Source organism: Micromys minutus (genome assembly GCF_963924665.1).
Source record: "Micromys minutus genome assembly, chromosome: 16".
NCBI lineage: Eukaryota > Metazoa > Chordata > Mammalia > Rodentia > Muridae > Micromys > Micromys minutus.
The window spans coordinates 39,262,697-39,287,962 of NC_137985.1; the positions used below are offsets into that span (position 1 = coordinate 39,262,697).

Consider the following 25,266-nt stretch of genomic DNA (forward strand, 5'->3'; position numbering starts at 1 on the left):
CAAGTTAAGAGTACTGACTGTTCTTCCTGAGAACCCAGGTTCAATTCCCAGCACCCACAGAACAGCTCACAACCATCTGTAACTCTTATCACAGAGGATCCAACTCCCTTTTCTGGACCCTATGATCACCAGGCACACATGGTCCACAGACATACATCCAGACAGAACACCCACATGCTTACAGATAAAACATGCTCTTTGGAGGTTTGTCTAGTTACCTGAAGATTTACTGCTGCTATAGACATGATTAGTTTTTAAAGGAGCTTATGTGTGCTTTAAGGCACAGCTTTATGAAATGGTCTGCAGCTGTGGGAAAAGCATACATGTTCATTATGCTGTTCTTGTGCTCTCAAAATAATTCTGCTGCAAGCCAGCCTCTGCCCTCTGACTTCACAGTTCTTTCTGCTCTTCCTCCTCCTGCTGTTTAGAACCCTTCCTTGCCCTTCTTACAGCTAGGCTTTGCCATTGTCTAGCAACTTTGAGTGCTTTTAGGGCCTGGGGCTCCTTAGTAAGGGGCATGGGGGCAGGGCCATGCCCAGTACTCTCTTAGGCACAGCCTTCAGGTTAGGCCTGGCTGTGGTTTTCATCCTGTGGTTCAGGATGACTTTCCTGAATGGAATTCATTTTCCCCAGCTCTGTTCCTCCCATAGTCTTTACACATCACCTGGCAGCAGGCCATGCGGCTCTGCATACTCCCACAGACTGCCGGCTAGTTTACTTCTGGCTCCTGGCTTGCCCTTTGACAAAGGAATTGATGTTTTTGATTGAGAATTATGTTGCTTAGTGAAGCCAGTCTAATCCATGCTATAGGATGCTCAAGGTTTTAAAGCTACATTCCAGGAATATTGGAAGAACGTCAGTGCCTATATGCAATAGAGCTTTCCCCAACCCCTACTCATCTGTAGGTAGTAGTTTTCAAGACCCTGAGTGGATTCCTGGAGCCGTAGATAGTGGCAGCCCCATTCTTTCTCACTAATAAAATAGGAGTAATTATAAATGTATACTTCAGTAAAAGTTATGTAAATATGCTCATTTTCTGGACAGCTAACTAACCAACTGTAGATCTTAGCAGCTCTAATTCATGATTTCTGTTCCATTTCTTTTGTTGGTTTCTTGCTATATATATAGTCCAGGCTGGCCTCACACCCACGATCTTCTTGCATGAACCTCCATGGTGTACAGGACTCCAGGCATGCACCATCATGCCAGGTTCCTTCTAATGAAAGGGAGAAGGTGAAGGAAGGAAGCTCCCCTCAATTTCCCTGTGACACCCCAGGACTGTGGAGTTACCAGCATGGCTGCTCTTGTACTTTGGGGCACTTGGATCAGTAAAGCAAGGGTTGCCTGAGCCTGAGTCAAGTGATACTGAGCAGCTAGCCTGGGAACTGAGTAATAGGGTGGCACACAGGACGTGGATGCACTGTGTGGAGAGATGATTCACACCCCAGCAGGACAGAACTGCATATATACAACTTCCTCAAGCTTGGTAGAATGCCATGCACTTTAAAACCTGCATCGTTCATTTCTGTAATTTTCCATTTAATATTTTGAGATTGAAGTTAGCTGCTACCTGAAGCTCTCTGGAGTGTGAAAGTGGGGGTTAGGATGGTGTCAATCTTCTTTCTGTATGTCTCACAGGCCAGACACACTTAAGCAGGTTGTGTGCATGACCATAGTTATGAGAACCCAGCAACCGTTTCAAGAAGTTCCTGCGTCTGTGCTCATGTTTTACAGAGAAGGAGCTTCAAGACTTAAAATAACTTGCTCTATGTTATACATTAAGAGACCGTACCAAACTTTTAAACCAACTTGGCTTCTTTTTTGTCCTTGCTTATGATCCTATAGCCAGTACTGGACACAGCTCCATCTTTCAGTGTTTTGTGGAGTCTTTGTCCCCTTTCCCTCCTGAGGAGCAGACCAGAATTTGACTCTGTGGAGGAATTCTACAAAGAGATACTGTTTGCCATGGTATAGTTTGGGGAGCTGTCCCAGAAGCAGGTGCAGGCACCAGGCCAGTTGGTAGAATGATGTCTGCGAATCGGTACAGTGGCTAGTAGGAATGCCTGTGGTTGGAGGTCATGTGTCTTGGGCCTCACAGATCAAAGAATTGCCAGGAGGTGCTGGTGACCCTGTTCTTCAATGTTTAAGGCCCCCTCTCACTCCAGTACCTTCTCTTGTCTTAAGTCTTGTATGCTCTGTGTTTCTCTCCGGGGTAGAAGCTGCTCATCCTCTGCTCAGCCACGGCACCTCTGTCTCATAGGAGATTCCAAGTCCTAGAAGTCACGGCTATGCCCATTAGTCCTGGAGCTAGAGATACACCCAGGGCATTGAGCACCTTCCTCCAGCAGTCTTTATTCTGATACCTGAAAAACTGCAAATAAAGTCACCTTTGTGCCAGGCATCCATACGCGTGGCTAACTTAGAGTCATCATACTGAGCTAAATGGCTTACCAATATTGATTTATCTAATTAATCAGCTAAGTAACTGAAACTAAGACACAGAAACATTTTTGAAGCGAAACAAGTATTTTGACTATTTCTCTGAGGATGATAGGAATGTTTAAGATTTTTGAATTAAACTGGACCCAGTGACACACATGTGTCTTTAATCCCAGCACTCAGGAGGCAGAGGCAGGAGGATCTTTGTGAGTTTGAGGCCAGTCTAGTCTACAGAGCTAGTTCCTGGTCAGCCAGGGTTATGTAGAGTCTCAAAACAAAAGGGGGTGGGGGGTTGACTCAAAACAAAAGTGGATTGGGACAAATTCCATCATTTGTCATTGTTTTAAAATGTCTATGCTGTGTTACAAAGTGATTCACTCACATAATCTCAGTACCCTGGGAGCTGAGGTTAAAAGGTGGCAGTTGAGACCAGCCTTGGCTACATAGCCTTAAAAAAAAAAAAAAAAAAAAAAAACCAACTGTATGCTGTGCAGTGTCTTGTTCTGAGGCAGTGTATTGGGGTTCATAGGCTATTAAATATCGATTTCTTTCTAAAGGTAGACCACCTGGATCTGCTGCACAGTAGTTGGTAATGACTAAATTTTAGGTTCACTTCTTACTCGCTGGCTTTAGTTTCCATATTAATAAAGAAGGTTCATAATCACACAGGCATTCTAAGGTTGAAGGAGTTGTCCATGTAAGGCAGTAGGAGCTGTGACTGTCACATGGTGAATGTCCTGTGTAGCTGCTGCTACCAATGCTGCAACCCCTGGTGGTGCCTTACCAACCCCTCAGACCTGTCTCACGTGCCTTGTCTTCACAGGAAGTCCTGCCCTCTGCTCATGGAAGCATAGTTTGACCTAGCACTGGCCACATTTCTCAGTAATGAGATGTTCCGTCCTGGGCTTTTATTGTGTAGGCAGCTTAAGAGTTACAGAGGACCCATCTGCTCTTGAAGCCTATCAGTTGAGACAAACTTCCTTAGAATCCATATCCTGTCTTTTAAAAAGTTACACCATTTTATTACTTGACATCCTGAAAACACAATGCTAGCTGTTTGTGTTTTATAGAGTATAATAGTTTAAAGTGGGTTTAATTTTCTTGAGTAAACTGCTTTTAATAATGTATCCATATGTTTCCTTCCTCTGTGCCAGGTTGCTATTAAAATCATAGATAAGACCCAGCTGGATGAAGAAAACTTGAAGAAGATTTTCCGGGAAGTTCAGATAATGAAGATGCTTTGCCATCCACATATCATCAGACTCTACCAGGTAGGAGGGCCGGGAGCCTAGTGTGGTCTGTGGGAGAGGCTGCTGCTGGGAAGATGCGAGTGCGGGGAGCGAAGGGCTGCCATCCTAGCACCGTCCCAGCCTCCTTCCCTGCTCCCCTGGGAGCTTCACCCATCCTTTGAGTCTGTCCTTTGATTCTCCCAAGCAACATGGAGACTGAGTCTAAGGCTAAAAGTTTCCTTTTGTTGATTTCCTTAGCATTGTGGAGACCCCCTAAGGAACACAGACTGTGCTGTTGTCGCTTGTGATTATTTAAATGCTAGCTTGAACTATGAATTAAGGGTGGTGAAGAATATCTCGAATGATTCTGTTCCAGCCATCCAGTCCCCTTCTCTTCTGGATGAGCCTGGGCTTAGTTCTCCAATTGCTTTTGATAATTTTCCTAAGAAGCAAGCCTGCTTTGTATCACCATCAGAATGCTTTCGGCAGATGCAGTGCATCTCTTGGGTAGAATTTCAGACTGACCAGAAGGATGAACCTCACCTTAGCAGGACAGTGGGAGAGATCTTTTGGGGAGAGGCGGGGTTGCTCAGATGACAGCGTGTTCAGAGTGTATTATCCAGCTCTTTCACGGCTCTACCGAGGGAGTCATCTCCAGCCTTGCAGGAAGTGTGCTGACTGCTGTGAGTGTGCAGTCGATGTTCCCAGATTTGCACAGCCTGCCGATCTCTATGGAAAAGCAAACGTGTAGAGAGTCATGGGTGGCTAAGCCCACAGCTGTATCTCCCCTCTCTGGACTCTGCTGCTCACAAGGTGAAAATGAGTTCCATCAGTCAGACCTGTTGAAATGTATCATGGTAAACAGTGTTGGCAAAAGCTTCCTTCTATAAGAAGCAAATTTAGAATCCTCCCTGGTGCTGTCTGAAGGCCCCACACAGTCAGAGGCAGGTGTCTTGCCCTTGGCTTCTTGCCTGTCTTGGTGGAGAGAATGAAATTGAGTATTTTCTCCTGTGTTTATTTTCTTAATTTGTTCTTACTCTTGTAGCCCCAGCTGGTGTCTCACTCATAACCCTCCTAGCTCAGCCTCCCAGACTGCCTGGAGTAAAGGTGTGCGAGGCCACTCCGGCAGCTGAATAAACAAGGACTCACCTTTAGAGTAAAGTATCCTAAAGTAATTGTGGGAGTCAGGCTGTCCTGTGGGGTGCTGTTTTGTCCTGCAGAATTTATGATCAAGTTTATGATCCTACTAGATTTATGATTAAATCCTTCAAGCTGGCCTATTGTGCCTGGGGTGAGATTATTTGCCTTCTCCAGCTCTGACTTTGACCCAGCCTTCTTTGAGTTTGTTTTTATTTTGCCTTCTGGGCCTAGAATTTTTAACACAATTCTGAGCTACCAGAATGCAGGACTAGAGCATGTCTCAGAGCATGTCTCCCTGTATGATTAGGGCATTTTCAGGGCGGTCTCCTCGGCTTTTTAGAGTGAGCAGATGTGAATAACTTACCAGAGACAACAGTTCTCAGTCCCTGAGAAGTTTAATAGTAGAAGAACATTCGCAGCTAATGAGAGCTAAGAAAAGGGAAGATACAAAGGAAAGGCAATACAATATTTTTCTGAATATCAGGGGTATATTTAATATAGAACATTTCTTGTCATATAAGTGAATTATGGAGACAGGTCTCTCACAGCAATGGTTGTATCCGAAAGGACACAGCTGTTTTACTTGAAGATGAACTTAAAATGTGTTCATATGATGGATTATGCGAAAGCCAGGCATGGTAGAACATGTCTGTAGTCACAGTATTTGGGAGATTAAGACAGGATCACAAGTAGAGCCCAGGCTGGACTGTGTAGTGTGAGTTTCAGGTTAGCCTGCTCTGTATATTAAGTTCTCCTCTCAACCAACCAATAAACATACCCTCACCCCACACATACCCCTCAAACATGTTTCTACTCTACATTTATGTGTATTGATGTTCAAAGATAAAAGAAAGAAAGCAGCCAGCAAGCAGTATAATTACTGAACCACATGTAGTAGAAGTGTGTGTCTGGGAGCTTGAGAGACTGCTCTTCTGGAGTTCCTGAGTTCAAGTCCCAGCAACCACATGGTGGCTCACTACCATGTGTAATGGGATCTGATGCCCTCTTCTGGTATGTCTGAAGACAGCTACAGTGTGCTCATACATAGAATAAACAAATAATTTTTTTTAAGTGTGGGTAACCTTTGGCTAGAGCCAGGTATGTCCAAAAAGACTGAGAAACTAAACTTTTAAAAGAATGGTTTCTTTTTAGTTTATTATATGCATTTGTGATTTACCTGAATGTCTGTGCATATGTGTGTGTGATTCTCTGGAACTGGAGTTACATATAGTTACAGGCTGCAATGTGGGTGCTGGGAATTCAACCTAGGTCCTTAGGAAGAGCAGCCAATGCTTGTAACCCCAGAACCACCTCACCAGCCCCATTGTAATTTAATTTAATTTAAGTTCATTTTAAGGTAAAAACTGAATGTATAGGCTGGTTTTGTGTCAACTTGACACAAGCTGGAGTTATCACATGAGATAGGAGAAAGGAGCCTCCGTTGAGGAAATGCCTCCATGAGATCCAGCTGTAAGGCATTTTCCTAACTAGTGATCAAGGGGGGAGGGCTCAGCCCATTGTGGTTGGTGCCATCCCTGGGCTGGTAGACCTGGGTTCTATAAGAAAACAGGCTGAGCAAGCCAGGGGGAGCAAGCCAGTAAGTAACATCCGTCCATGGCCTCTGCACCAGCTCCTGCTTCCTGACCTGCTTGGGTTCCAGTCCTGACTTCCTCTGGTGATGAACAGCAATGTGGAAGTGTAAGCTGAATAAATCCTCTCCTCCCCAACTTGCTTCTTGGTCATGATGTTGTTTTGTACAGGAATGGAAACCCTGACTAAGGCACTGAAACAGTCTAAATTTTTTATGATTATTGAAAGGATAATGTTTTGGGCATATTGAGGTAAACTATGACTGTTGTTTCTGTCTCTTTTTACAATTGTGACCTTAGACAACATGGGGACTGCAGCTTGGTTGTGTTCATCCCAGCATCCTTAGGGAGATGCCCAGTGCTAACAGCCTGCCATCTGTGTCACATCACTGTCTTGCCTTTGCACAGGTCATGGAGACAGAGCGCATGATATACCTGGTGACAGAATACGCTAGTGGAGGGGAGATATTTGGTAAGTACCTTCACTTCTTCCTTTAAACAACCCTTGAGCCCACTATGCCAACCCAGAATAGCTGTCCTGTGTCTCAGCTTGTCACCTGATGCTGTCTTCTGCTCCATAATGATAATTTCAGGGTTATTTTGTTTGTTTGTTTGTTGTTGTTGTTGTCAGTTAAATTCCTCTACTGAGTTTATTCTTGAGCAGAGCTTTTTGTTTGTTTGTTTGCTATAGTTAGATGTTAACAATTGAGATAAAAGATCTCAAAATCAAATATTCCTGCCAGTTATGTGACTGAGGGTCTTTTCTGTTGCCAGGCTGTAGCTGAGGTTGCCAGGAGTGATGGAGATCCTACTTATGTGGGAGCCCCTGGTGTGAGGAAGGGCCTCACATTCTTAACCCTTGTTTAAATATAACCTTGAAGCCTGTCCCTTGCTCTGTGCACACAGTCACCAATGGCTCTGATCACTTGCTTCCTGTAGCTGCTGTTTCTTCTTGGCTTGACCTTTGTACATCATGAGATTTTGTTCCAGGCAAACTTGGACTTGGTAAAAACTAAAGAAAGAATTCTCTGTGCTGACAGCAATTAACACTGCCAAATAGAGGTGAAAGGCAGATTGTCAAACTTAAATTCCTGTCCTTTATAAGAACCAGTACTAAGTTAGAAGTATATCACTTTCTCATTAATTTATTTATTCACTCTATATCCTGATTGCAGCCCCCCTCCACCCCATTCCAACCCTTATAAATTCCTCCTCCCATTATCTCCTCTCCTTCTCCAAAGGGGAAGCCTCCCTTGTGTGCCGCCCTCCCTGGGACATCTAATAGAAGCAGGATTAAGTGTATCTGCTCCCATTGAGATCACCTGGCAGTCCAGCTAGAGGAAGGGGTGGGGTTCAATGGCAGGCATTGGTTGGCTGTTCCTCTAGTCTCTGTTTCATCTTTATCCCTGCACATCTTGTAGGCAGAACAAATTTTGGGTTGAAGGTTTTGTGAGTAGATTGATGTCTCCCTCCCTCCACTGGAAGTCCTGTCTGGCTACAGAACGTTGCCACTTTAGTCTTTATATCTCTAGTTGCTAGGAGTCTTAGCTAGGATTACCCACATAGATGCCCAGAAGAATTCCCACTTTTAAGGTAGACATTCTTTTTAATGGCTAAATGGTGTGCTGTGTTTGTGTATGTGCGTGCATTTGTAGGTTAGGCCAGACATGGTGATGCATACCTTAATTTTAGCACTCTGAGTGCAGAGGCAGAGGGATCTTTTTGAATTCTAGTGCTGTAGAGGACACAGACTGATGGCTTCCCAGTTTAGTGAGTCCATAGAGCGGAGCATGTCAGAGACTGGGAGAGAGAAGCCGCCCGGTGTTGCTGGGGAGTACACGGAGGCCTGAACCTTTTATAAGCTTTGTTCTGAAAGGAAGCCATGAGCTGTCTATCAGCCATGTCATAGGAAGGCCTTAGTTCATAGAGATGCACTGATAACCTTAGAATAAAAGAGAATGGTTCGTCTTAGTGTTCCCAACATTCTAAGCAAGCAAATTGCATGTGTCCTGCTTTTTACTGGGGGAAGGGGTGGAACGCAGCTCTTTCCTGTTTGAATTTTCAAGGCAGGGTTTCTCTGTATAGCCTCAGCTGTCTTGGAACTCCTCTGTAGATCAGGCTGGCCTCAAATTCATAGCAATCCACCTGCCTCTGCCTCCTGAGTGCTGGGATTGAAGACATGTGCCATCATGCCTGGCAAGAAATCAGATCTAAAAAGGAAAGACAACAGTCTTTTTGCTCATAGCCCCCTTGTATATATGTAGCTTAATGCACAAGTACACAGAACACAGTTTTGACATTTTTAAAGGGAAATATCACACAATTATCTGTTACAACATAGCATATAATTATATGAGTAAATGTATTATTGACATGATTAATATTGATGTGTGTGTAGGAGTATGCATGCTAGGACACGCGTGTGGGAGTCAGAGTACAGCTTGCAGGAGTTGCTTCTTGCCTTCCACCTTGTTTTGTGGCCAGGTCTCTCTTGTTTCTACCACACACTGTCTGTCCCAGGCTAGCTGTCCCATAAGCTTGTGGTGATTCGCCTGTCTCTGCCCATCTCAATGTAGAGGAGACACAGAGACAATCGATTCTGCAGCACCTAACATATCACATGGCTTCCAGTGATCTGAACTCTGACCTTCAGGCCATAGGGCTCTTTTACCCATTTATCTCCTTGGCCCATAGTAGACTTTTTAATGATCTGGTTTCAGAAAAAAATGTATTACCCCCCAAAATTACTAAAACCTCACACAGATTTGTGGAGGAGCACTGTGGCAGAATAGCTTGCCTAACCTGTGCCAAGGCCTGGGTTTGGTTACTATTGAGTCAAACCCTAATCAGATAACAAGACTGCACAAGGATAAGGTGTCTCGTGGCGCTGATTCTAAAGTGTTTGTGTAAATGAAAAGAGAAGAGGCACTTAGTCAAGAAGTGAGGTTCGGAAGACTGGAGGTGTAGTTCAGTGATAATATGTTCGCCTAGCACGTATGGGTTCCATTTCAGCAAAGGTGTGGGTTGGAGAGGTGGTAGTTGGAGCATGGAGTAGTTCGGGGCTTAGGGATGGGGCATGGAGTAGTGCAGGGATTAGGGATGGGGCATGGAGTAGTGCAGGGATTAGGGATGGGGCATGGAGTAGTGCAGGGATTAGGGATGGGGCATGGAGTAGTGCAGGGATTAGGGATGGGGCATGGAATAGTGCAGGGATTAGGGATGGAGCATGGAGTAGTGCAGGGATTAGGGATGGGGCATGGAGTAGTGCAGGGATTAGGGATGGGGCATGGAGTAGTGCAGGGATTAGGGATGGTCCAGAGGTCTCTAGAATAAGGTCTACAGTTGTGAAGATGGACTAGGGTTCATTATATGGCATATTCAGAATAAGTCCTAGGTTTGACCTCCAGTTTTGGGTGATGGGAGTGAGTGCAGTGAGCCAGCATGTAGAGCTTGGGCATACGCTTCGTTTGCCTTCATGTTAAAGAACAAATGCAAGTGTTCAGGACAGCCAAGGCTACACGGAGAAACCCTGTTTCAAAGCAAACAAAGCAAAACCAAAACCAGAGAACAAACTGAAACAAACAAGTTCTAAAACAAACAAACAAAATAAATGGTGGACAATTTTCGTCATGAGTCATGCAGAATTCTTACCAGCTGCCAGGTAAAACTGGTGAGAATTATTTTTGAAAGTCTGCAAACTGATCCTATGAACAAGCAGCAAACGAAAAAAAATTATTCAAGAACATCTATGAAAATTCAGGAAGAAATGAGAATCTGGATTATTTTTCACCCCCAGGGCTCAAAATAATGAGTCTTTATTGGCCTCCGCTCCTTGAGGGGGATGAATCGGGAGGAGTGGGTGGCACCGATACCGGGCCGGCCGTGCTTCAGGGCTTGTAGGTGACGGAGAACTCGCCCAGGTCGTGGCCTGGTCTGATCTCCACCTGGTTGAAGGTCTTGCCGTTGTACACAGCCACCCTACTGCCGGCCATCTCAGGTGCTTGAGCAGTGAGTGCTGCTTCCACCTCTGGTGAGTGCTGTAAAACTGCATCAGCTGCTCAGAGGACAAGTCCACACTGCTGCTTCTGCTCCACTTCAGCCATCTTGGTGGCAGCTCAGGAAAGGAAGTGTTGAGAGTCAGGATTCTTGAGCCAGACCTATGCAAAGTGCCACAGTCTCCCCAGCTCTCACATCCCCTCCTCATGTGCACACAGACTTGGCAAGGTGGAGGTAGATTCCAGTCTGGACACATAGTGAGGTCTTCTTAGTACTGGCATCTGGATAGATGGGTGTCTTCCCCGGAAGAGCAGAACATTAATATTTGTCATCTTTCCTGTTACCTGTTGGGGAGGCTGTGTCCGGGAGAGTGCATTGAAGTGGGGTCTCCATTCTGTCTGGAGAAGTGTATTACTCTTGCCTTGGGTCATAAGACAGTGGTTTCATGCCAGTTGGGCTGAGGTGACGTCAGGCCACTTTCCCTTCATTGCGCTTCAGCTCCCAGAGTTTGATTTGCTGCTGAAAAGTTGCCTTTGACTCCATATCTAGCTCCAGCCATTAACTCAGAGAGAAAAACAGACCGTAATGCAGACAGGTAGACTCCAATATCTTCTCAAAGGATCTGCCTCCATTCACAAATGGCAGAGAAGGCCAAGCATTGCACCCCCAGTAACAGTGGAGCCTGTGCTGCGAGGTACCTCAGCAACTCGGAGCAATACAGTAGGGCAATCACCTAGCAGTTAATGGAGTCCAATGGCTGCGTTTGGCTAAGAAAGGAGGTGTAGAGACTTCAGTTCAAACTGTGGAGATCCCAGGATTTGCCAGGCCATTTTGCCTGGAAAAGAGAACCCAAATCCTAAGAATATGGATGGAGTCAACTCCAAGTGGTGAAAAGGAACACAGCAGTAAGAAGCCTTGGGGTTGGGGGGTTATTTTCTAATTTTTTTTTTTTTTTGTACATTTGGAACAGTGACAATAAATGTGCCTCCTTAAAAAAAAAAAAAAAAAAAAAAAAGAAGAAGAAGAAGAAGCAACTTTGGGGTTGACAGGTGTATCAGAAACCTCAAGTACTCCAGTCTGACGTCTAGAATACCCAGTGTTCAACCAAAGCAACAGAACCCCCAAACAGTAGAAGCACACACAATTACTGGACAAGATACAGACCACAAAAATCAAGTAGTAGGCAGATAGATGCCAGATTTACCAGACAAAAATCTGTTAGAAAAACAAAGATGTCCACAGACACAGAGGGACTCAGAACTGAAGCAACAGTGGTAAATGAAGGAATCATAATGTCACTTCAGATAAAGAATATCAGTAGGAGACATTATTTAAAAACAAACAAACATAATTATGGGCCTGGGAAATAAGTAAATTATTAGAAAGCCTCAACAACAGAGTTGAACTGCCAGACAGAAGAAACACAGACTCAGGATAGATCAGTAAGATTGTCCACACTGAAGTACAGAGATGAGAGGAAGAAACTAAAGGCAGCTTCTGGACTTGGTGTTACTCAGGAGCATCCTCTGCACAGTGGAAGGAGACAGGCAGAGCATCCTCTGCACAGTGGGAGGAGACAGGAGACAGGCAGAGCATCCTCTGCACTGTGGAAGGAGACAGTCAGAGCATCCTCTACACTGTGGGAGGAGACAGGCAGAGCATCCTCTGCACTGTGGAAGGAGACAGTCAGAGCATCCTCTGCACAGTGGGAGGAGACAGTCAGAGCATCCTCTGCACAGTGGGAGGAGACAGGCAGAGCATCCTCTGCACTGTGGGAGGAGACAGTCAGAGCATCCTCTGCACAGTGGGAGGAGACAGGCAGAGCATCCTCTGCACTGTGGGAGGAGACAGGCAGAGCATCCTCTGCACTGTGGGAGGAGACAGGCAGAGCATCCTCTGCACTGTGGGAGGAGACAGGCAGAGCATCCTCTGCACAGTGGGAGGAGACAGGCAGAGCATCCTCTGCACTGTGGGAGGAGACAGGCAGAGCATCCTCTGCACAGTGGGAGGAGACAGGCAGAGCATCCTCTGCACTGTGGGAGGAGACAGGCAGAGCATCCTCTGCACTGTGGGAGGAGACAGGCAGAGCATCCTCTGCACTGTGGGAGGAGACAGGCAGAGCATCCTCTGCACTGTGGGAGGAGACAGGCAGAGCATCCTTTGCAATGCAGGAGATAGAGCATCTTCTGTGTACAGTGGGAGGATCTGGAGGGACTAGAGGCAGAGGCAGAAACTGTAAAAAAAAAAAAAAAAAAAAAAAAAATAATGGCTATGAAACTAGCAGATGTTCTGAAAAAACAGCAGCCCATGTGTCCAAGAACCTCAAGGACTTTGAAATGTAGCCTAAATACAAAGGCCCACAAATAGGCACAGGGAGAATTGATGGGGTCAAACAAAGGAGGAATTTTGTGATTTTTAAAAGAAGACATGTATGTTTTTTCTCTTGATGTCTATGCTTCGGCAGCAGAAACTATACAAGCGTGATCAGGCTAAACAACATGTATTAGAATACAAAAACCTGGAGGTCTACATGCAATTGAAAGCCAAGTATGTTATACACAGAAGGCCAAGTAAAGTCCAGGAATATGGTTCCCATCATGGTAGCTGCTAGTCACATGTTGCTATTGCTCTTTGGAAATGTAGCGAATTCAACTTTGAATTTAGGTTAGTTTACAGTAGCATTTGAGTGGTAGCTATAGCATTGTACAAGAGAGTTTTTTGGTAGATCAGGGGTTAGCAAGACCACTCTCCCTCTGGCACCAAATGGAAGAGAAATCCCCAGAGCCACTCAGGTGTGATAAATTTCTGGAAGGACTCACAGAACTCTTGCAGGGAAAGGATATCAGTGAAACCAGCCAAGGAAGGTATACGGCTGGGCCAGAAGTGCCAGGTGCAGTGTCTTCATTGTCCTTTGCCTGGTGTGCTTTGTCTTGGCCTGTGTGACAATATGCACAGAATATTGCTTCAGGGAAGCTCAGTCTTTGCACCTATATTTTCACTTTATGTACACCTTATTGGTTGGTTGGTTGGTTGGTCCATTGATTGATTGCCTATGCAGTTGACCTCAATTTTCAGGACAATCGACATGATGTCCAGAGTCCTACACTTAATTTAAAATGGCTAGCCTTTCTAGTGTTCCTATATTATTATCTAGTGTTTCTGTATTATTATTAGACCTTCTGAGGCTCCCAGGCAAATAAAGACCCCAGCCCAAGTCACATCCTGATTTCACACACTTTACAATTCTTTCATATTTAAGTGCACCCTATTTTGAAAGAACTAAAAGTATTTCACTTTGGCCATATTCAGTTTAGTGTTTGACCGATAGTGTGCCATTTGCAGACTCTGGACATCCAAGACTTAGTATGCTTGAGAAGCAGGAAAGAACAAGTCTCACTGCTAATTTCTATATTGTTCACGAAACAAAATGTGTTAGATGAGTTACTGAGATCAAGGTCAAAGTGAGTGGCATTGCTTATTTTCTGCTGTAATCGCTACAGGTTATGTAAATGCACTTTTCTGGTGCTGAGCTAGAAGCTGTGATGAGCCTGTGCTCCACAGTGGAAATGCCTGACCAGGAACAGGAACTGGGAAATGCTTTGAATTCCCTGAAGCTTTGGAATACAATTATGATTTGGTTTTTTTGTTTTGTTTTTTGAAGCATTTTATGTTTTGGGTTTTTTAGATGAGATATGATATCTGGTAAAATTTATACAAGTATTGAAAATAAAAATAAACTCTGATATTGGAAATACTGGTCCCAAGAATTTCTAAAATGGACAGTCTATCTGCACTGGAGTTTGGTGGCAGAGGTAGACTATCCATAGAAGCTACTAGCTATGGCCATTGGAGGAGTGCTGAGCTCAGAGGGGAGCTCCTCACATGCAGGGGTAGAAGGAAGCTGCCTGGTCGGTCTCACTAGCTAGGTTTATGCTGACCTTGCTGTACTGGCTGTTTTTTTTTTTTTTTTTTTTTTTTTTTTTTTTTTTTTTTTTTGTCAACTTGACACAAGCTGGAGTTATCACAGAGAAAGGAGCTTTAGTTGAGAAAATGCCTTAATTAATGAGGAATGGGAAAGGGCCCAGCCCATTGTAGATGGTGCAATCCCCGGGCTGGTACTGTTGGGTTCTATAAGAAAGCAAGTTGAGCAAGACAGGAGAAGCAAGCCAGTAAGTAACATCCCTTCATGGCCTCTGCATCAGCTCCTGCTTCCTGACCTGCTTGAGTTCCAGTCCTGACTTCCTTTGCTGATGAACAGCAATGAGGAAGTGTAAGCTGAATAAACCCTTTCCTCCCCAACTTGCTTCTTGGTCATGATGTTTGTGCAGGAATAAAAACCCTGACTATGACACTTGTCTAGTGAACTGGGGACTAGACTACACTTGATATCTCTGTTAGTGCCATCCTCTCACCCAGCTCTGCAGCTCCCTCACCAAGTCTGTCCTACGAGGGCTTAGAACGCATAACCTGGCACTATATGTTCTCCAGCTTTAGTTCCTAATACTCTCCTGTTCCTTTTACATTTGCCTGTTCTCTGTGCTCCACTGTACACTCTAGATATTGTCCCATTTCTTTCTGCAACCCTCTTTTCCCACATTTTTCTCTCACATACTTCAGAATCTTTCCTGCATTTCCTCATTAGAGACAACTTTATGTAAACTTTATTTTTCCTACTGGCTTACTATTTTGTATCTCATTTTTTGCTTTAATTTTCTTCTTCGTTTTTTATAACAAATTGACATTTACCTATATACTCAGTCACACAATTATTTCTTAGTGTATAGCATTTTTATGCTCTGTGTCTCTGCCGTGTGTCCACATTGAGGTCTTTGGACAATTTTTTGGAATCTCTTCTCTCCTTCTGCCTTCATGTGGGTTCCAGGGACTGAAAGCAGGGCATCATGTTTCCCAACCTACTGAGCCATCTAACTGACCCTCACTTGCTTGCATCTGACCTTACCTAAGTACATCTTGACAGTTAGGAGTTGGTCTTTTATTTTTGGTTCTAGAGGGTCAACATAGTCCTTACATATGATGGGCAAGAGATATGATACTGAGCCATATTGCAAGCCAGGGTTTTGTAATTTTTGGTCCTTGTCAATTCCCAGAATAGTTCCCACAGAGACTACATTGCCACTACTTAAAGGTCAGCTGATTGAGAGGAGGCATTACAGTCTTGGCCTGCTCTTCTTACTTTTAATGTGGTGTCTAACACAGCACGCAGGGATTCCAAGTCAAGCATTGAACAGTCATTTTTTTCTGCTTGCTCACTTTAGTTATGTGAATTTTTTTACACAGGAGAGAAACAGGTTTTGTATTTTCTATTTGAGTGTACAGAGAAAAGGAAACATATGGGAGGTTTGACTTGGATGTAGCAGAGCGGGTTGTTGGGATGCATGTTGTTTACTCACTTAGCTGACTTAGTGAAGTGAATATTGCTGCTTAGCATTGTAAAGGGCAGCCTTGGCACTGTGGCTCTGCCTAATGTTCCGATAGGGTTGAGAAGCTAGCTAACCTTGCACATCACTAAATTCATAAATCAACCCCCCATATGATTTCCTGAGATATGTTTTCTCAAACTTCCTATCATGTGCTCTTAGCACTTTATCAAGGAAAGCTCTGGGTGCCAGCAGAAGCCATAGGCATTTAAGACAAAGTACTAATTTCAGAGGGATCTGCTGAAGTGTGAATGATTTACTAGGACACTCTCACTTACTTAAGATGACATTTCCCAATTGTTAATTCAGTTTTGAAAGGGATAATTTTTCTCTGTCTCAGCCAACTCCTAAATAAATGAGAGAGAGACTATAAGATTTATTTAACCAAACTTTATGGTACAATATCTGACCATTTATTAATCTAGTTTAGTCCTGTGAGCTAACCTGGCTGCCTCCCGATCAAACTACCTGAGACACTTGCATTTGCTATTGGTCTGGCTCTTCCTACTCAGATGTTCTCCTGCTATCTCTCCAACCCTCTCCTTATACACACCCCCGCTCCTCACTACTGGGATTGGAAGTCCAGCCTTTTTCACTCCCCAGATCAGCCATTGACTGATCAACTTTTATGGGCAAATCGGAGGATGAATGGGGGGGCACTGTTTACATATCATTGAGACAAGAGCTTATTACCATAAGCATTACAATGCCTTGTGTGGATTGCAATCAGACTTGGGGCAGAGAAATCAGCATTTGAATAATAAAGGATAATCTTTACACTGTGCACTATAACATGTCCACACCCAGTGGTGCCAGTATACATGAAACCCAGGAATTCCCCCACAAACCAATTTATTTATGCCAGGAAACATTCAGAGGCTTCCAGTAGGGCAGGCAGTGATAAGGGCTGAATTGTATAACCATCGTATGTTACATGCTGAGGTCCGAGTTCCACTGAGAACTTTTATCTTGTTATCTTCTAAATTTTCAGGAACATTAGCATAGGCACATTTTATGTGCTTGCTGTCACTTCTAAAATCATATGATTTTAACCACACACATTCTTTGTATCCTTCTAAACAAAACCAATATTTTCCCAGAAAAGTGTGGGGTTTGTTGTTTTGTTTTGTTTGGACTATGAAAAACTAGTTATCTGCTCAGACTTTACAGTGGAGGCAAAAACCACACCACTGAGCGTATCTGCTCACTGGATCAAACAGATAGCAGCCATTTCCTCCCCCGTTAATTTCTCATTCGTTGGTTTGCATTTTTATTGTCTTAATATTATACATAGCTAGTTTATGTTTATAATCTGTGCAGGACGACTACAGAAGCCACTGAGCTTTGTCAGCACCTCACTCCGAACATGGCTGGCAGTTTCCTGATCAAGATGTCATTTGTGCCATGTGCGCTCAGCGCGCGGAGATCAGAGATTGATTGGCTGCTCTCCTTTCTCTCTACTATAGTTTGAAATATGGTCTCAGTGGACCTGTAACTCACCGTTTCAGCAGGACTAGGTGGTAGTGAGCTTCAGGAATCCTCCTGTTCCCACCTTCCCAGGGGTGGGATTTCAGGCATGTACTAAAGCCAACGTTTCACATGAGTACTAAGTTGATGAGCTGGGGTCTCATGCTTGTGCAGTGAATTCTTTACTGACTGAGCCATCTCTTCAGTTCGAGTGTGTGTGTGTGTGTGTGTGTGTGTGTGTGTGTGTGTGTGTGTGTGTGTTCCTGCCTTCTGAGGACTCTGAGCACCTGCCATCATACCAAAGTTTTGCTGATTCAATGTATGTATGTTCCAAAAGGATTTTTTTGTTTTGTGTGTGTACATAAATATACATGTATCTATGCATATCTGTATACATTCACACTTTTAGGAAAATGGAGTTTTCCTTGGCCAAGTCGTAAGGACATGGAAAGATATTTATTTATTTATTTATTTATAACCATTATTGACATTTATAAGGAGTTTTAAATTGTGTATTTGGAATTAATATATCACATCTCAGTATATCATCAAAATTTGATGTCTTAAAGATATTCTAGTTGCATTCCAGTTTTTAAAAGTTATAAATACTCAGTACACAGAATTATTTTGACCATTTTCAGTAACATTAATGATGATACTGCTGTCCTGTCATCTGTAAATCTTGTATTCTTAAAATGGAAACTCTAGGTCTCAATCACTGGCCACCGGTATGTCCCTCCAAAGCATCACTCTTCCTTCTGTTTTGAGCTTAACTCCTCTAGGGACATTATGTAAATGGAATTGCCCTGTATTTGTTCTTTTGTGACCAGCTTGTCTCACTTAACATGATGTTCATGTGTCTGAACGGCACATTTCATGTATCCATGTGATGGACCCTTGAGATTCCATGGTTCGGTTCTGATGCTGACCAGTGAACACGGATATACCAGTGAAAACCCCTTTTCACTGTAAGCATGTTCAACTAGATGCAAGGGATGCCCTCAAAATCACCAATTTTGCTGATGGTGTTGTTTCTTTTTCCCAACGGTTCTATATTTTCAGTTTTGCATATTTCAAACTAAACTCAAGGAGCATATTGTTTTGCTCATAAATACTTACTGTTTTTCTTACATGTGAGGGATTTAAAACAGATCAATCATAACAACTATCTTAAGGGCACTAATGCTGTTTGCCGTGAGACAGGCACCCTGTGTGGCTCCGATTAGCCTGGAACACTAAGTCTTCATCCTCAGGCTCCCAAGGGCTGAAGCATAAGCAGTGCTGTCCCACCCAGCTTCCAGTGGCTTCTTAGTTTGGGGTATTTGCAGTCTAGGTTTAGTGATTAAGTCTTACCTTAAAGGCTCTGTTCATCCCGTGCTCACCTTCTCACGAGTGTTCTTTAGCACAGCGGTCATAGCTGAGTCTGTTGTTAGTTCCAAACGTCTCAGTCTTTTCACTCCTGTTTTCACTAATGATTTTGTAAACACGTGTTTCATTTATTTTGTGTGTAAGTGCCACAGCATACATGGAGGTCAGAGGACAGCTTGCTGGAGCCAGTTCCCCCTCCACCATGTGAATCCCAGCCTTTAACTGTGGTCTCCAGGCTTGGCAGTGAGCACGTCAGCCGGCCAACTGTCTCGCCAGTTCTTTCTTTCCACTCTTGTCATTTTACTCTGTGTTGGGCAGGAAGGCCGATCACTGCAGCGATTCGGTGCTGCACTTGGTTCTGCCGGGTGATGTAACTGCAGGCCAGCCATCTTGAACCTGCTGCAGCTTGAGGTTGTGCCATTTGCAGTTTATCCTTGCTCTTATGTAGCTCTTACTCCAAAGGGATAATTTTCTGGAATAGTCACCAAAGCTGCTCTTTTTAACTTGAAGAACTCCAGGATCCTGAGTGCTGTGGAACCTCTGAGCAGTTCTGGCCTTCTCAGACTCCTGAAAGTAGTCCCACCTCCTAGTCTTAAAGTTGTGTACATACAGTTAAGGACTTGTTTGTTCTGAGTAGAATTGCTATGCTGATTTCTAAATTCTAAATAAGTGGCTCAGGATAGCCTCAAACTTGCAACCCTCCTGTCTCTGCCCCACAATGTTGCAATTACATGTATACCTCTGTATGCCTTCTTCTTTGCTAATCTTTGATGGTCTTTTTCAGTTTTCTTCCCTTTTGCTCTTCTATATTATTACTTTTCTTGTTTCTGTAACAAAATCCTAGACAAGAAGCAACCTGAAAGTTTGTTTGAATTAATGCTTGGTCATGGCACGGAGGAGTGGTGGGCACAGACACTGTCACATTACATCCACAGTCAGCAGACAGACAGTGGCGATGCCGGTGTAGGGTCCCTCTGTAGTTAGGCTGGACTTTCCATTTTATGTAACTTAATCGAGAAAGTTCCTTATGCATATGCCCAGAAATTTGTCTCCAAGGTGATCCCAGAGCCTCCCAGCATAACACTTTCAAGCCATGACCTTTTATGCCATGGTTCATGGCTATCTACAGTGTGAATATTCAGTTCAACTTCTGAAGTCTCACAGGCTTTTTATCAGTATTCCACCACTGATGGAAAGCCCAAAGTCCTACTGTCATAAAAGACTCAAGCTGGCCTCCTAATTGTAAACCCCTATAAAATTGCACACTTCAAATACATAGTAGTTCTGAATAAACATTCCCATTTCGAAAGAAAAGAGCATAGAGCAGAGCAGTTGGGTCAAAGTAAGACCAAAACCCAGCAGTGAAAACACCAAATCTTAAAGCTCTGTGGCCTGCATCTGGGACATGAGTAGCCCCCAGCCTGTTCTGCCTGTCACACAGCCTCCCTCCTGGATGGCTCTGCTAGGTGCCTGCAGCTTTCCTCAGTGGATGTCCTATGGCCTTGGCATTCCCAATAGTCTAGTGTCTGTCCATTGCAACTCAGGCTTCACCTTCACAGCTTCACCCAGGGCCCTTTCAGGGCTTTCTTACAGGAACCTCTCCCTTGCCACACGTGGCCTGGCCTCAGCAACACTCTCCAACTGTGACTTAAATCTGCTTGATTCCCACAATCTCACTCTGTCTTTCATGCCTAAAACCTCAGTACTATGTGGCTAATTCCACCAATGTCTGCTACCAGCTCACTCAAAGTGGAGCATCACCTCTGTGGACCACAGCTGTATTAATCTCTGTGTGTTAATGGCAAAACACTTCCCTGGGGATCTGTTTTCAAGGAGGAGGGGGTTCCTTCAATGACATGCTCAGCTCAGGGTTTCTTCTTTAAGTGAATTTTCAAGTTCATACAATGGGGCCTCCAGTGTCCAAGGTCTTACCTTTAGGACATAGCTCCGTAGTCTTAGTGCAGATTGCCATCATCTCTTTAAAAATTCTATATCCCTGTAAGGTTAAACTCCAGCTCCTTTCCTCTCACAGTGTACGCTTTCATATCTTTCTGCTTTGCCCTTGACACTTCTCGTCGATGAAGGGATGGCAGCTGTCAGTAGCCGCCATGCCACAGCCTCAGTGCTAGCCTGTTTCCTGTGTTTCCTCCACCACAAGAGTTAGTCCGTTACTCTTCCGTTCAGCCTCTCTCGGGTTCTCAGCACACGGAGAAAGTAGCCAGATTCCCTCTAGGATATCATACAAATGGACTTTAACCCATTTTCTAATCAAGTTCTAACTCCTCTCTGAAGCTTAGGAGCCAGGCCTTCACTGTCTCCTGTTTGTCTTGGTGACCTGGTCATCCAAACTCCCACCAGAGTGGTCCATGAAGCCTTGTTTACAGCATGCTAGGGCTTAACATGTAACTGTCTTACTCTTGCCTTTTATAATCTGGAAACCCTCCTTTCTCCACTTGCTGCATAGTTTTTGTTTATTCCTTCCTTTTCCTACGTAGTCTTGCTTAAGAAACTGGGCTGTCTTTAAGGTGTCAAGTATTGAATTTGGCTGATCGTGTCTCATGTCAGGAAACATAGCCTCCTAGCTCTTTGTTTCTTTTAACATGTCAGTTGTAGTTGCAGTTTGCTTAAATGTAGGTGGAATTCCCTGGTGGAGAGACAGGAATTCTGTACATCTTTTTCGTCATTTCACTTCAAGTATTGGATTCTGACTGGATTTCCACTTTAGTGACATTCAGATACCTATGTGCCTGTACTCCCTTTCTGACAGGGTTCTCTCTTGACCTTGGCCAGTTCAAGCGGCTCCTCACATGGTCACCTAGAGGCATTGCTCTATACAAAGATACAAGTTGAAACCCTGACAGTGTAAAGTTGGGCCCACTCGGGTCGATTTTATTTCTAGTAAGACTGTGAGTCCATAGATTTGATTTTGTTTCTAGTTAGACTGTGAGTCCATAGATTTGATTTTGTTTCTAGTTAGACTGTGAGTCCATAGATTTGAATGTGGCTGGCGGGCTTTGGTCCCACTGAGGTTTCATGCTTTCTCTCCTCACTGTCTTCTCCCTTTCTCTCTCTCCTTTCTGCCACTGAGCTGCCTCCTGTCCTGTGTCATTTTTCTCTTCTACTCAAATTATTCCACTTAGGAACGGTATCCAGTTGACTTCTCAATAACTCCTGTGCTTTTGAACAAGATTCTAGACCTGTCTTGAGCATTCTGTCTTGGATTTAGAATTGAACAGTTCCCAATCTAAAGGAGAGTACACTAGGAGAAGGATAAATTCTTCCTCAGTAAGCAGTCATATTTATTTAACATTTTTAATGTTAAATTAACATTATTCACTTAACATTGCTTTTCTGTTCCTCCTACACAAACGGAAGCACACTGCACGATTTTTTCCTACCTTGTAGGAACTCAAGAATAGAATATTATTCAGATTAGCTGGCCCATGCTGATACGCTGGGGTAACAGGAGAGACATCTGCTTACTGCAGGAAACCATGAGCAACATTTAATTTAAAACCTTTTGGGATAAGAGGATCCTTATCACAAGCCACCAAACCTTATGCTATAGAGATACCCCAGGGCCTGTCCTTTTTTTTTTTAAGGATCCCTGTAAAAATCAGCCGTTCTTTATGTATTCATGTAAATGGGCTGGGTATCAAAAGGCTAGCATTTAAAAAACAAAACATAGAATGCCCTTGGTTTACAAACCCTGCTTAGTGGCAAAGTGAGTTACAGAAAAGAATGTAGTCAGAGCTCTGTTGTGGGTCCTGTGTCCACAGATTGAGAGCAGTAGTCCATTTGTTCTGGTTACATTTCCCATGTCAGTGTCGTCTGAACAATAGACACATGTCAAGTGTCTCACGTGTACGAGTGCAAGAAGCTGTGACGAACACAGAAGGCAAACCCTATTGACACTTGCTAGTAGGAGAGACACAACATGCACACTGCCTGGATATGTAATTAGTCAGAAGATGACAAAGTGTGAAGAATCTGGGGCCAAGGGAGCAGTGGAGAGTTGGCTCAGTCACTAACAGCGCCTGCTGCTCGTGAAGAGGGGCCAGAATTCAATTCTTAGCATCCATGTGGTTTCTCATAACCCTCTATGACTCCAGTTCCAGGGGATCCGATGCCCTCTTCTGGCTTCTGTGGTCACCAGGCACACACGTGATACATAGATAAGCATGCCAATAAAACACCCACACATAAGATAAAATCAAAGGGCAGTCAAGGGAGGACTTGGGGAGACGCCTGTAATGCTATCAAAGTTCACATGTTGCTGGGAGAAAATCAGGAGAGAACAGTGGTCCTAAGGCAATAGCTCTGTGTCTGTGTTTGAACATGACAGAATAGTGCGGGGAGAACGTTAGGGTAATAGTATATCTCTGTATCTTTTGGACCCTAGAGTTAAGACAGGCTTACTTGTGTGCACATGTGCATACATTCTCCCCAGAAAGAACAGTTCTGCCTGGTTACGGTGAGAATGCTCTGTATCTGCATGTGTGACGAAACGACGCCGGACTGCATACATCATACCCTGTCAGACTCTGGGCCATGCTGCTCTTCTGTAATTGTGTGAGATTTAGCCATTGAGGAAGACCATGGAGGTACAAGGGGCCTGTTTGTATTCTCTTCTCAATACCTTGTGAGTGTTCGGAGAACAAACGCAGAAAGATTGGGCAGAATTAGGGATAATACTTAGGAAATCTCGATAATCTGGTGGCTGTTCACCACAATTGGTGATGTTAGAAAGGGTGAAGACCAGCATGAGAACTTGCTGGGTTCTGGGAACTTTTAGGGGTGGAATTCATAGATTGTGTTGATGTGCTGGATAGTTAGTCTGGGAGAAGAAACATACAACACAGACCACTGGCAAGCAGGACAGACCACAAGAAGCACTCCCAGCATGCCCAGAAGCCTGCTGTGTGTTTCTACCAGGAAACAGAGCACCAAGCCTGCTTCCTCCACCCTCCGCACCCTGACCTTCCCGTCCGTAAGACAATAGGAGAGCAAAGCTAGTGTGCTCATTAACCTGCTTGCGGGCAGCTTGAGTTATTTTGGCCTCACCCTGTCTCTTTTGGAAAGAAGCATTTGTTTGATAAACAGGAAGTTGTTTCCATGGGTGTAGGAAGAACAAGTGATAGAACCAAGTGGCACATAAAGGGTTACTGGCTATAGTTAGTTTGGAAGGGCAGACATGGTTCATCTCTCATCTCAGGAAACACAGTTTCTGCCCATTGCTTGCCTGCAGTGGCTTCCGTCCGTTCTGAAGAATGGAGACAGTCTGCACAGAGTGGAAACGTGACTGATTTTAAGAAATGTCAGCTCCCTTCCTCCGTTCTGTTAGCGGCATACCTCTGAGACTCTAGTGAGGATGGTCTAGGCAAGCAAAGACTGGCCTGTGTTTCACTCTTTGAAGTGCTAGAACCAGAATATGCCACAGCGCATCTCACCTCCACCCCAGCCTCGGTGGGCTGGGACAAAGTGAGAGTGAATTCTGAGGCACGGCTGTGTGCAGTGCTGTGGTGCTTTTGAACCGCAGACTCCATTCATTGTCCTGTCACCCTTGGAGGGTGTGTGAGCCTCAGAGTGCACTGATGTTTGAAAGACGTCACGGGAAGCACCTGAGGGTCCATAGCAAGTGGCCTGTGAGAACTGCTAAGTGAGGAAGAGCCTCTGCCCCACTTCTGATAAGAGCTCAAAAGGGAAGAAAATGGAGACTCATTTCGTTTTCTGTTATAGCTGTATGGAGCCATGTTGCAGTTAAAGAAAACTTAAATCAGCACCACATTTCAATAATAAGCTACTAGTTAGTGGTGGGAAAAGGTCTGCGTGACAGACATTACAAAGCAGGTGTCTCTTTAATGTCTGGCTGGGAGAGGGAAGACTGTCAGAAGCTAAGGTCCTGAGGACAGTTGAGACTCGTTCTGTTAGGGCTGGTATTGGTAGCGAAAACACAGGAGAACTATCCTCCCAGTGGCCGGGAGGAGGTTACTTAGAGCTGGAATCCTGATGAGGTTCAGACTGTTTTTCTTTGACTGTTGAGCGGATTCAGAACCTGCTGTGAGAGAGTGCACCACTGTTGATTCAGAGCCTCTGACTGCCTGAGTGTAGGCTGGCTACGACTCTGGATTTCTCCATCAGAGGTTAAATATCCCATCTAAACTTGGATTTTGTTTCCTGCCTACTGAGTATATAGGAACATAAAGGGACCATTTATTTGTCAGCAGACCACTGAAAGGCAGGTATCTACAGGGACTGAAACTGCAGGCTGTTGGTTTCCTGGCACGCCCACCTGATCTGTGGCCCAGAGCAAACTAATGGGTGGGGGGAGTCCAGTGGATGAAAAGAAAAGCTGAGGCTAAGGTGTGAATGCGCCTGAGCCCGTAAGACAGAGCTGAAGGAGAGGAGCTCCAGCGAGGAGCAGTGAGTCCAGTGCTGCACTGGAGAGCCTGATGTGTCTGCAGCTGAACCGAGGGCTCAGAAGTGTGTGGGTGTTTGTAGTTGCAGTCAGTTCTGTGTGCAGTGTATCTCAGTCTACCCAGCATGCTGCCACTAATGCCTTCCACCAGGACCCCACCGAGACGAGGGCTGGTGTGTAGA

General features: G+C 44.4%; 1 protein-coding gene across 2 annotated transcripts in view; it reads left to right on the forward strand.

The window, feature by feature from the left end:
* Window positions 1-25,266, forward strand: part of SIK3 (SIK family kinase 3) — a 197,806-nt gene that overhangs the window by 97,414 nt on the left and 75,126 nt on the right. For both annotated transcript variants that reach the window (XM_080930375.1, XM_080930376.1), the window contains exons 2-3: window positions 3,594-3,710; window positions 6,806-6,869. In XM_080930375.1, coding sequence (XP_080786501.1) covers window positions 3,594-3,710; window positions 6,806-6,869 — 181 coding nt within the window. The remainder of the gene's footprint in view (window positions 1-3,593; window positions 3,711-6,805; window positions 6,870-25,266) is intronic.